Source organism: Thunnus thynnus, chromosome 21, assembly GCF_963924715.1.
Source record: "Thunnus thynnus chromosome 21, fThuThy2.1, whole genome shotgun sequence".
NCBI classification, from domain to species: domain Eukaryota; kingdom Metazoa; phylum Chordata; class Actinopteri; order Scombriformes; family Scombridae; genus Thunnus; species Thunnus thynnus.
In genome coordinates, this window is record NC_089537.1 from 17681743 (window position 1) to 17694743 (window position 13001).

Sequence of the window (13001 nt, forward strand, 5' to 3'; positions counted from 1 at the left end):
CTGGCTGAAAACTAAAGACAGGCAGTTACAGGTGTCATAAATCAGAGCAGTGTTTTTTTAGTCCTATAGACTATATATTGTACTCTTGTTTATACCTCAAACATGCTGCAAGGTCAAACATCTGGTAGAACATTATTTTGGAACTGACTTTTATGAGTCACTCCTTTAGAGCAAAAATAAATGCACCCACTTTGGCTCTTAAACTGATGCTATGACAGCAACAAGCTATCATGTCAGTGCATGTCAGTACTAAGAATTTCCATATTATATCACTGATGAAAAACACAGTGATGAGCATGCATCCATGGTCCCACAAACGATCAGTTCTGATTTTCACAAGTGGATCCAGTTCCTTTTGTCATATTGCTCTTTCACCCCTGACTTTGAGCTCTGTGTTTGACCTTCCTGGTGGCTGAGAAGCATAACAACACAGCTCAAGCAGTGAAAGTGGGGAATTACCAATTTTTAATTGACACAGCCTGTAGGGAACATCTGCCAATGAAAAGGAAGACCCTCTCTGAAACACTCTGGCCCTCACCAGCCTACTATACTCAAGCATCCATTCAGAAATAACCAACCACCCCCGCATCCTTGTGCCGGTTCCACCCCATCCACCATTCCTTTCCTTCCTCTGTCCACAGAAAAGCACAAAAAACAACAGAAAATGAAAACAAATGTTGATCTAATCCATTTTGATTTTATAGTCGCATGGAATTACTTATGCAGTTATGCATCAACCTCACACATCTACACACAGGCGCACACTCACACACACATTCAGCTATTAGACACAAAGGCAGGCACCACACAGTTGCCTTTTTGAACATACCATACTCTGCAATTGGTTGGAAAACTGAAAGCGTTTCTAATTCAAAAGTTAGATGTGTTTTGATATAGCGTGAACATGTAACCCTCTTACATTATCCGATTAGGCTGAATGTTTTGCATGGTTGGTATCACTGAATGTTTCATACATATTGAAATGGACTGCGTATATATGGTGGTGAACACAAACACTCTATCATAAAGCATTGTGTTTTCCACTCATGTCTTGCAGATTGAGGTCAGCCATGCTGAAGCATTTACTTGTTAGGTTTGTATTGTGATTTTGCACCTCAGACTGGTTTAAGTTGGTTTAAATTAACTGGTTTGGAATTTTTTATTTTTTTTTAACCAAGCCTTTATGTCCTTTAAAGAGCTGTTAGAAGCTTCTTATAGGGTGAAGATTAACACAAGAACATGAAAAAAACTCTCACAACTTTAAGAAGGCTGGTCCCTAACTGCTGAGTCAAACATTGTCCTTTTTCTCAGTTTTACAAAATTACAGGAGAATAGCACAGCATTGCAATGTGAGGGCAGACTTAAACATACACCGCAGAACTATTGATTCAGAATTTTCAGCGTAAAAGATGACTATTACATTTTTCACATAATAGAAGGACATAATTTTTAGCAGCATGGAAGTAGAAAAGTAGAAGGGTGGGTTATAAATGACTGAATAATGTAACTCAGTATTCATCCAAGGTGTGTTCTCCCACCCTCATATAAGACCAAATTCCATTAACGGCTCAAAATGTAAGAAAACCCTTATTGAATTAATCAGTTTGAGATTGGCGGCCGAGGAGAGGGTGCCATCTAATTTCAGTAAGCGGGGCGCTTATCGGGCTCCAGCTAAATGGACAATATTAAAACAGCAGCCGGGAATAATGACTTCTGCCACTCAACCGCCACACGGGTTTGTATTGAATGTAGGCCACGAGGCTGAAGCAAGTCTGATAATTTTATGGGTTACAGTTTCCTATTGGCTGCAAGGAAGGGGCTCTGACACAGAGCGTGACCTATTTCTAAAAAAATGCCTCGGGCTATATGTATAGATAGAATGGACTGTTATCCTTTTTTAATTACATTTTAGGCAGCCTTTATTCACTGGCTGCAAAAATACACCTCTATCCTCTTTGAAACTTTACAAACATCAGAAACAGTGATGTGACATTGATAGTGGTGTTACATGCAAATCATTACAAGGCTTAAGACTACAAAAAAATACTTACTTTGCATTCCCTACTCAGTTAATCAGTGCCTACATGTGTTTATCCTTTTGTGTATGTGTGGGCTTCTGTGTGTGGAAGGGTATTCAGTAAGTTAGCATATATATATATATACATATATATATATATATATATATATATATATATATATATATATATATATATATACAGTATGTGCATACAGTATACAGTTTAAACAGGGACTCTGGTTAGGGGGCAGTGAGACTCGTGCCCTTTAGCCCAATTAGTCATTGACCACTTCTCCTTAAAGGAAAACTGCACTGATTGGTTGTAATATTTTATAAAATTCAAGTGTATTGGTATGAGATTGGGAGGTAGGGCAGTGAACCAGTGGTCAAGTCAAGTAAGAAAATGAAAAACAGAAAATTAATCTGCTATTTTGATTATTGAATAATCATTTTAATCATTTTTTGAGCAAAAATGGCAAAAATATGTTGGCAAATATGTGATGGTTTGAGCTTTTCTTTGTCATACATGATGGTAAAAACTGAATATGTTGGGTTTTGGACTGTTGGTTGGACAAAAAAAGACATTTGAAGATGTCACCTTTGACTCTGGGAAATTATAGGGGGCTTTTTTCCCCTACTTATTTACTTTTTTGTAGACAAAATGATTAATTAAAAAGATAATTGGCAGATGAATCGATAATTAAAATAATTATTAGTTGCAGCCCTAATTATATGCAGTATAAAGGCACGTATTTTTGGAATAATATGCATTTAATTCAGTTTTACGTCACAAAAATACCTTTTATCGATATTTCCCTATTTATCCATCATGGTTTTGTTGTCCTGAATATTCTATTAAAATATACTCCATACAGTAACAAATATCCTTATGCTGACCCCTATATTGAAGAAAAACTGAGGAAAGCCTTGTCATCCAGGTCATGCCCTAGATATAAGTAACACATACTTACATTCAAGGCACTTCCAACACCAAGGAAATAAGCCTGTTTTGAAGCACAAAGATGCAAAGATGGTGAAATCCTCCAAGAGAGAGACCGCATAAATGAATGAGAAGCACAATTCAAGTGTAGGATGAAAATGAATGCATGCTATTCCTGTGTGTGAGGTCAAGATTCTACAAACATCCCTCTCCCATGAGCGATAGGGAATGATGCTAAGTTCAAAGCTCCGTACCAGCTTCTTGTATAAATCCCCGTCTCCTTGATGTTGGTTTTATTTGAGAGTTGATTACCCTCTGACAGGCTAGAATCTCTATGGAAGGGCACAAGGTCTGCTGGTTTTGATGGTCAGCCAAAGCATTTGTTTACAGACATGGTGATTCTTTTTAGGGGTTGGCTGCATGCACCCTTGTGTGGCAAAAGAAAAATAACACTTTGGTAATATGCGCTCATCTGGAGCTATGAATCGATATGCCTTCTGCTGTGCCAACGTTTTCTTGTGACTCAGGCCGGGCTCTCCAGACGCATCTGCAACCAGCACGTCCGTTGTATCTGCCATCTTTGAAGCTGAGCATTAACACTGAAGAACATCCCAGGATCTGACTCCCACACATTAACAGATGTACAACCATGCAGACACACAGCCAAACACAGACATCGCTACAGTCAGCTTGTGTTAACAAAGTGCTTCCCACTCACAGGCCATTTTGTTTGATTCCTTTTGCTCTTTTATTGCATTTGTATTGATATATTAGACTTTTATGGAGCATTAGACTGCAAATATGCTTTGTTTAATCAATAGAAGTTTCATGGGTTCTTCCAGAGAGTTGGGATCATTGTTACTTGACCTGTTTTATAAAAGCCAACGCATATGGCAGTAAAAAAAAAGTAGGACATGATGCAGTTTGGCACAGAGGTAAATTTGCGGTTATCATCTTTGACACAAGGCAATGCTTGTTTTCCCGTGATTTGATATTTGACCCCATGTGACCTTTACAGCGTAGAGACAGTGGTTCAGTATGGCGTCACTCCTGCTTCCACTTCCCCCTCCTCACTTCTTTTCTCACACTACACCTTCCAGATTCCACAACGATGGTCGCATGCTGGACGTCTTCCAGAGGCTCACAGCCAAAGAAGGGACGTACTTCCTGCCTCAAGACCTGGAGCTGTCCAATCAGGAGCTGAGCTACATTGTCAAGAAGGCGGAGCAGTGGAGAGGCTTCAATGGGGAGAGGCGCAAGGTAAGCAACTCACCACACTGAGACCTCTTCTCCTGTCCTCTCTAGACGATGCTCTTCTCCTCAAACCCTTCGTGATTAATTGGGCTAATGGGTGTTTTCTTAACGACAGAATGAGCTAAAAGGTCATTGATACTAATCTGTTAGATTGGTCTGTGTAAAGTTGGTTGCCTGTAACCCCAGGAGATTTCAGCCATGGTGCGCCTCTGACGGAAAGTCTGGCTGGGGTGGGATGAGTGTTGATACTGAAAGGAACAATCATGGCAGCCATGATAGTATCACGCTGTCCATCATTACCAGATTAAATTTGGTCACTTTAACGAAGATATTACGTCCGAGTGGATGTATAGAATAGGCTCATTTTATATCATTAAATTTTCTTTAGTTACATTTCAGAAAGCTGAGAATTCATCTCAGAGGTCTTTAGCTTCATTCTAATTAGTACAAGATAATTACCAAAACAGAAACTCGGCTAGCGGGCTGCCTGATTAGTCTGTGGAAACCAATTTCCGAAGATATTTCATTAAAGAAAGACTGCTCAATCAACACACATAGTGGGATGCATGTGCACATGCTATACTGGGCATTATCTTAATGTGAACTGAGCATGGACAACTTGGTGTCAGGGAGTGCAGGATTCCAGTTTGCATAAATGCAGGTCCCCATGAAATTACTATCGCTGGAGTGAGGCTGCCGCACGTTTGACAGCCCAGCGCAGGTCGATGGTGATGGCATAGGGAAGGGCAGTGTATTAGCACCGAGCCTACACCCGATGTAGAATCTTTGCATAGTGATTGAAAATGTGACTTGTTAAGATAAGGGAAATAGAACGCAGCGATCAAACTGCAGCCCCCTTTAATTTATTCTGTAGGATTTGTTAGTGGCACACATCGCTCGGTGTTCTCCATGTTCATTAACTCCCTTGCTCTTTGCTTGCACAAGTTCATATGGCTATGGAGGAGGGAAAAAGTGAAACTACAATATGTTCAGGCTGGCTGGCTGTCAGGAAATGTTGTACCATTTTGTCTTCCAGAGGAGTAAAAACAGGCCTGACCAATCTAAAACATGTTTTGTAAGAGGTTTTGTATTATTGTGAACACAATGTGAACTTCCTCTGTGTAACCTCGTTTTAGCAAACTAGTCTTCACCTTGAAAAGTTTTCCTAATTACAGTGTGAATAGAGTCAATCTGTAGTATGACAAATATGATTTAAAGCAGACAGTTTACAGAAAAGTACTTTTTTGCTTCCAGGTTTGGTTGACAGTGTCTCAACCAATAAATACTGTATGTGATCACATACAATAAATACATTCAGGGTTGTATCTCATTGAATTTGTGTTATTTCTCTCATAACCAAACTAGAATATTGAGACAAATTTAAACTTCTGTTCAAATTTTGTTTTACAAGGTGTTGATCAAGCTTGTTAAGCACCTCACAGAAATCTCACTTTCTAAATACTTTATTGAGAATCAAAACAACTCATAAAATGGACGTTGATAAATATTGTTCACATTATTAGTACTTGAGGAGGTCACATTTCTCTTAAAACTGTTTTAAAATGTAATACAACCCGGTCTCACAATCTGCGTACAAATAACATGGCTTTACACTTTCAATTGGTGTGCAGTGCATACGCCAAAGTCCAATTTTTATGTGCAGACATTTTTTAACCTTTTCTCATCTCATTTAACGGCGTTGGTTAGGTTTAGGCACAAAAACCATTTTCTTAGTGTTAGGGAAAGATCTTGGTTTGGGTTAAAACAGTAAAATGCAGTAAAAATGTCCTGATGTGACACTAAAAACTCTCCAGCAACATTTTGCCAACAAATTATCTAGCCATCCACCCAACCCGCCTTCTCTTAACAAGCCAAAAATAACCTTATAAAATAAAAGAAAGTTGCGTTATATTGATGTCACTTGGCATACGCACTGCACACAATTAGAAATTGTAAAGTCATGTTATTTGTGCACAGACTGAAGAGACTGGGCTGGTAAAACTTAACTCACAAGGTATGATTATTTGTGTTATGTGTACTTCACTACATCCATAAAGCGTTAAACTACAATTTTCCCCAAGTCCTATTTTGTTTTACATTTGTCTTGTAAGTCTTAATGAAATGCAACCCTGGCTCAGAGAGGTGACTACACCACTGCTAATGGGATGGTGATGAACCTGTTTATTGGGAGAAAATTGAACTTCCCCATGTTTGGAGACTTTGAGAGAAATTACACCCCCAAAGTTTGTGATTAAGAAAAGGCTTCATTTAGCTGCTGATGGCCTCTTGATGTGGTGGCACGGCTAAATCATCCTTGTATTACTACGTATCTCCCTCCACAGCAACAATTACAGCATACTTCATATTGTCCCTAATTTGGCGTTATTAAACTGATAAAATGTTAACACGTTAACACATTTTCCAGCATGATGAAAATTTAGGGTTATTGCATTTTATGATTTTTACATTATTCAAGCGGGCCATTTTTCATCAAAATAAGATGGGCTTTGCCATTATTTCATAATTATTGTAACAATTTCTCCTGTGAAAAGGGTCACTTTCCTAACTCAGCAAAGACATATCCCTATTAGACTAATTTGCCTACATGCAAATTTTTGCCATTTTTCCCTCATTAACTATTTATCATAGACAGGAAAAAAATATATTCATGAAGGCGAGCAAAGGAGCAGCCCGACAGAGCTGAAACTAATATTTTGCAACTCTAATGATTTTTTGCATCCTTAATTAGATAGAATAAGGTTGATATGATTAGGTCAGGATGTAGTGTTTTTCATTAAAAATACATTTCAGAAACTGTATTCCAAATGTGCCCTTGCAATTAAATAATGAATCTGACGCATTCCTTATTACGGACCCAATTAATATCAGAGGCAAGGGCGTAATTTTAATAACAGTGGGCCACGAGGCCTTCATTAGCTGAGTGAGAGAAAGGAGGGATGAGGAGAAGGAAAACAAGGCACTCAGAGGAACAGCAGCAGTCTGATATTGAGCCAATTTTAGAAAGTTATTGAACAGATTGAACAGAACACTCTTAAAAGGATAAAGTATGACATTTTCAACAAATCAGATCTGGGGCAAACAGGAACTGCAAAAACCTCTTGTTTGTTTTACCCTAATTTGATAGCAGTTGTATGTCAGTTGTCAGATACGGCAACTGAAAATCATTTAGTCTTTTGAGGTTAATCAGATACTTAAAGTAGGTTATAACATAACAAAACACACTACTGTAGTAGCAGTTGAGCCTGCGTTGGATCACAAGTAGCAATTGCTACTAGTTGCTTGACTGTGCATCAGTCAGGAAACTTTCAACAGACACATGTTAGAAATCTGTCAGCCAGTTTGCACTGTGCTTGACCAGGCAACCCACCCAGGATCTCTTGTAACTGAACTATCATCACTGGGCACATCTCATCACCTGCAGTATCAACTGTAGTGGGCTAGAGGGACAAGCAGAATGCTGCATTATTTTTTAAACATGTTTTTACACATTTTTTTTTACATGTAAGATATATGCAAGAGAACAGGTTGTACAATTCTGCATTAAAGGAGGAAATATGTTTGCAGGGTGCATAGCATCAGAGGTTTTATGACATCCTGTGTGTCATCATGGCTTTACTACTGTTTATGCTAAGCAAAACATAAAAATAGATTACCTTAACACAAGTAAAACAAAATGAGAGATGATTATAATCAATTAGGTAAAAACTAGTTTTCTGGATTTACTGTGCTGTAACTTAGAACTCAGCAAAATCTCTATGACGCTGTATCTCCCTGCAGCACTGAAACAATAAAAAAGAATCCACATTCAATAACCAACCTGCAAATGGCCTATTATTATCAAACTTGTAATTTTCACAAGGCGATCATCAAACATAATCTAATTTTTACTTTCTCACCAATTAACCCCATATTATAAATTCCTCTATGCCATATGATCATTTGAGTTGCTTCCAGGTTTAAATATTACTCTCAGGTTAAGATGACAGCAGTAGAGCTTCCTGGCTAAGCAAAGTGGGGGAATGAGTCGAGGACCTATCTACCTGTGTGCCTTTTAATTTGATCTCAGGAAGGAAGGAAAAAGAATGAGTTTCCGTCAAAGACCATTAGCCTCAAGTGTTGTGGATAAGAGCTGAGAGAGAGGGCGTAAGCTCATTCACCAATTATGGCGTTTTTTTAAAAATTGAAATTCTTTAAGACTTAGCTCACTGTTTTTGTTCCTCACTGCTTTTTACACATGTAGCAGACATCACATCTTGTACATGCTGTTCCACTCTTGCTTCAACCACAACAGAATTTGTTTGGAAAGAATTTTGTTAAATACTTCTAATATATTATGTAGTTTAAATGAATAGTGAGTGGTGTCACCATAGTATCACACCTAGTATTTCTAGGAGCTATTTACAATTTCCATAAAAAAACATAGTATTTTGTAATTAAAATCCTGTTCTTCTATCCCTCTTTATGGTGAAGTGTGGTTGATCTGATTGCTCTGAATCCAAATGTTGTCATCATGAAATTATATATTTGCTGTCAAATTAGTATATTGATGGAATTCCTTTCTGCTAAAAAATGGATAACAACAATGCTGAGTGAATGTATATGATGTTTAGTTTGTCAGTTATGATAAACATTTTTTTAGGCTTTCTATCGTTGCTATGGTTGTTTCTATGGATGCTGCTTTCACTAAAACCACGTAGTTGCATATTGTTTGAATCACTGTCTTTGTGTTGTATAGTTATCTGAGCTGTTATGTTATTTGTGTTATTTTATGTAACCGTTTGATGATGTTCTTTCAATAAAAAATGTAGATTTTAAAGTACCCCGAGGATAAATTGAATTTGAAATCCAGACTTTGAAGCTTTGCAATTGGCTAATCGGACCCGCCACCCGAAAGTATTTTCCTCATCGTCACCGTGTTAAGGTTTTCTTTTCATGATATCTTTAACATTTTTGTTTGTTTGTTTTTTGTTTTCACAGACAGAAACTTGACAGTCATGTGACATGGACGCAGACCAATAGAAAGAATAGGCTAAAAAAATGTAGGCACCTCACAATTTTAGAGCTGTTATTGCGAAACTAATATGTTTTGCACTGTGGACCAACGTAGCTATTACATATTTTGATGTGAGACTGGGTTGGCTTATGTGACCATTTTTGCGATGGTTTAGCACAAAGGCTAAGAAAACCTGTAAAATAAGCTAATGAAAAGTTTAATAAGACACTGTAGTCAACGCTGTAGATGAGTCAACAAGAACAAGAATCTTCACATTCCCTGAGCTTTTAATGCTATCATGCTCTGAGCTACTGAGTGTGCTAGCATGCTCCACATCATACTAGTGGTTCAGTAATGAGCCCCATTAATTATGTAAAGGCAGTGATGCAGATGGACCTAATTAATTGTCTCCCGTCACCCCCCTGATTACTGTACCTGGAAGGGAGGTGTTAATTTCTGTAATACTTAAGCAGGTACGCAAACTGTTTTGTCAGAGCCATCGCTATGACAATGACATAGTAGAGCACCAGCTTACCTGCTGCAAAGCTCTTTTGCTGTTAATTCACCAAAAGGAAAGTTTCCCAGTGGTGGTGGTGACATTGTGATAATTGAAGGAGAGAGGGACAGATTAAAAGAAGCAGAGAAGGAGGGAGAGAGGAGAGAGGGAGTCTGTGCCGTGGCCCTGGAGATGTTTTCGCAACCTGATTGCATCAACATTTGCGTTCCTTCGTGCCGTTTGTCTCCGTATGTCTAGGTAATGGGTTACCAGCGGGCAAGTTTGGGAACACCCAAGGTGCTTTGCAACAGCAGCGTGGTTGGTGGGGAGTAAACCTGTTGAGAGTCAAACAGCGCAGATTGGAGTGGTAATGATAACCAGAGTCTGTGAGGCTGGCTGTTAATCATATAAGATGTGTTTTCCATGTTAATCTACAGCAGTGACATCATGGTACCACCTGACCAGAGGTGAGTCAGGGTCATCCAGGGTCATCATTTTTCCCACTAATTATCTAAACATAAAAAAGGAACATTTGTAGTTTTAATCCCATTGCAAAAGTTAATTTAGAAATATTCTATAGACAAAATAATATAATGTAGATACATTTGGGTGCAAAACATGCCACCAAGATTACAATAATTTCATACATATCACAGTGAATGGGGAATTTTGATATTACAAAATCTACATGGTCTCTAAACTCTCCAATAAAGCATTTCAGTTTATTTACAACACAACAATGCACATTATTCTCATAACACAGCACTTCACCTAGTTCATTCATCAGTCTTGCTGTGCAAATAGTACAGTAAAGAGAGTAGGAGGCCACCTGAGATGCAAATCTTAACTGAGGTAAAGGAAGAAGAGGCTTTGGGAAGGAAGACAGACAGAGGGAGCAGTGGGCTGTGACAGGACACACAGGAACCGCTGTCACATAACAATAGAACCCTCAGCTCCTGAACAGGAACCCATAACAGCAACACAGGAACACCAGGAGAGGAGAGGACAAGCTGAGTGCTTCAGTGGAATAGGAGAGGTTGTCTAGAGTCAGAGGGCAACTTATGGGCTATGGTGTCTTTGTGTGTGTGCGTGCGTGTATGTGTGTAAGCATTGGGGTCACAGAGATCTCCCAACCCCCCACTGGCCTCTACTAAGGAGCAATGTGGTCAGTGTGTATGTATGTGTTTATTCATGTTTGTGCATTTGTCTATACCGTCATCCACATTTTCATGTGTGAGTACATGCATGCATAGCTTTTTTTGCGTACCTGCATGTGCGTGTCACATTAGAGTGGCTTCTTCAATTACAGCGGATGGGTTTTTTTTTCTTTTTTTTTTTTTTTAGTGGACAGCGCTGAGGGCCCCAATGGCCTGAGGCAATAGCAAGCAGGCAGGCAAGGACAGGAGCGACGTAGCAGCAAGCACAGCATCCACAGTCAGAGCATTAGGGAGCTCAATATGAGATATGACTGCAAAGGCTACATGCCTGTGTTCCTGAAAAGGTCATAGACTTTGCTGGGCAGTAATGTGTGAAAGCAGTGCACGGTGGTAAAAAAAAAAAAAAAAAAAAAAAGAAAGAAAGAAGAAAAAAACAGATAAAGCTCATACACATGTACACTCTCACCTCTTTCCTAGTTCACACATATACAATTGTATGGACACAAATACAAAGCACATTAAGGCAAACTGACCTGTCCCATTGAATGTAATGGTAATGTGCATGAAAAGAAAAAAAACAAAATAAGTACTGTACAATAAATGTTGTCTCTGAGGGGACCACAGCCAAATGCTAACATATCTACAATGTATATAATACCTTCTTACTATTGATAAATCCCAAAATAACAGACAGAGAGAGAGGTTTTGGAAACAATAAGGACTTTTCACACACAGACTTTATTAAATTGTATTATACATTCTCAGCCACTGAAGTGTATGAGAATCCACTTTCATTTAGTGAACACATGACATTTTTTAAAGAACTATTTGCTAAAGAGCAGTAGCACATCCCAGAGCTTTTTGTGCCCACTATATCTGGTATGTTATTCAGTGTCTCGGTGAAGCAGATGTGTGCAGTGACATCATACACCCTCATCATATTCTATCTTCTATTTTGTTGGGATCTGTCTCCAGGTCTATATTGAAATCTGGCTTTAATGGGCTACTCTTAGTTAGACTGTCCCTTGCCTCCATTTTCAGTATGTCCGGTATGTATTGCCCTCTATGATGCATGTGCCTCTTCCTTAACCTTTGTTTGGCACCTGCTGGTACTGCAGGAGCAAGAGGCAATACCCATACAGGCCCTAGCATTCTCAGGAGATCTGGGCATGTGAGGGCATGGACATAGGCGTTGCTTTTACCAGTGTCTCACAGGGTCAACAAGCACAGGTAATTTCAGTTGCTTAAGAAGCAAAGGTTGCTATGGTAACTGGCTAAGTGAAAAAAAACAACCACTATGACTGCACTCTTATTCTTTATAAAGTCACAATCAATGCCAAAACTTCATTGTGGTTCACTCCTCTTGGGTAGCAACCCATCCATATGTCTCATAGGTTGTACCTTGGATGTATAGTGTCACAGTATGAGGCGCACAGTTTGTCCCCTAAACCCTGAGGGCCTTGTAAGCAGTGATTATGCATCATGAAAATTATGTTTGAAAAAGTAAGGGTCATGTTTTAAAGGGTCTTCTGCTGGCTCCTGTTAAATGTTTTGCAGCCATAAATACCTTACAAGTGGTTTCTCGACATCTGCATCGAAATGGAGCAGAGAGGTCATCTGTCAAGTGGCCAAGTGATACGGTGTCACAGAATGTTATGTCAGAGGATGGCAAGTGCCAAAAGAGTCTTAAAAATTCATTTCCCCCCTAGCATCAGATTGTTTTTAAAATATGATCATTTTATGGCTTATTTTGTTTTTGTTAAGTTTTACTGATTCATTTTAAATATAATAGTTTTGTGATAATACATTTAAAGGATGTTAAAGATCAACATACTTAATTTTATTTGACATGTTTCTTATATACATAAACAGGTGTGGGGTCATTTTATAATAAAGGTTTTATATTCTGGTCAATACATTTATTCTAGTTCTATGGACACAGGTGGAGCCATAAAGCTTCCCAATATTTTTGTTTAAATTTCACAAAGTGATGCACATTTCTCACAAACACAGCTCCAGCAGTAGATAGAGAGAGAAAAGGAGAAAGTGTTCCAGTATGAACTCGTCGGTGTGAACAGTTTAATTACAGGGAGTGTCAGCCCCATTGCTTAATGTGTCCCTCA

At 38.7% G+C, this 13001-nt stretch overlaps 1 protein-coding gene across 1 annotated transcript in view; it reads left to right on the plus strand.

The window, feature by feature from the left end:
• Nucleotides 1–13001, plus strand: part of ofcc1 (orofacial cleft 1 candidate 1) — an 82221-nt gene that overhangs the window by 53198 nt on the left and 16022 nt on the right. The window contains exon 13 of the mRNA XM_067578884.1: nucleotides 4058–4217. Coding sequence (XP_067434985.1) covers nucleotides 4058–4217 — 160 coding nt within the window. The remainder of the gene's footprint in view (nucleotides 1–4057; nucleotides 4218–13001) is intronic.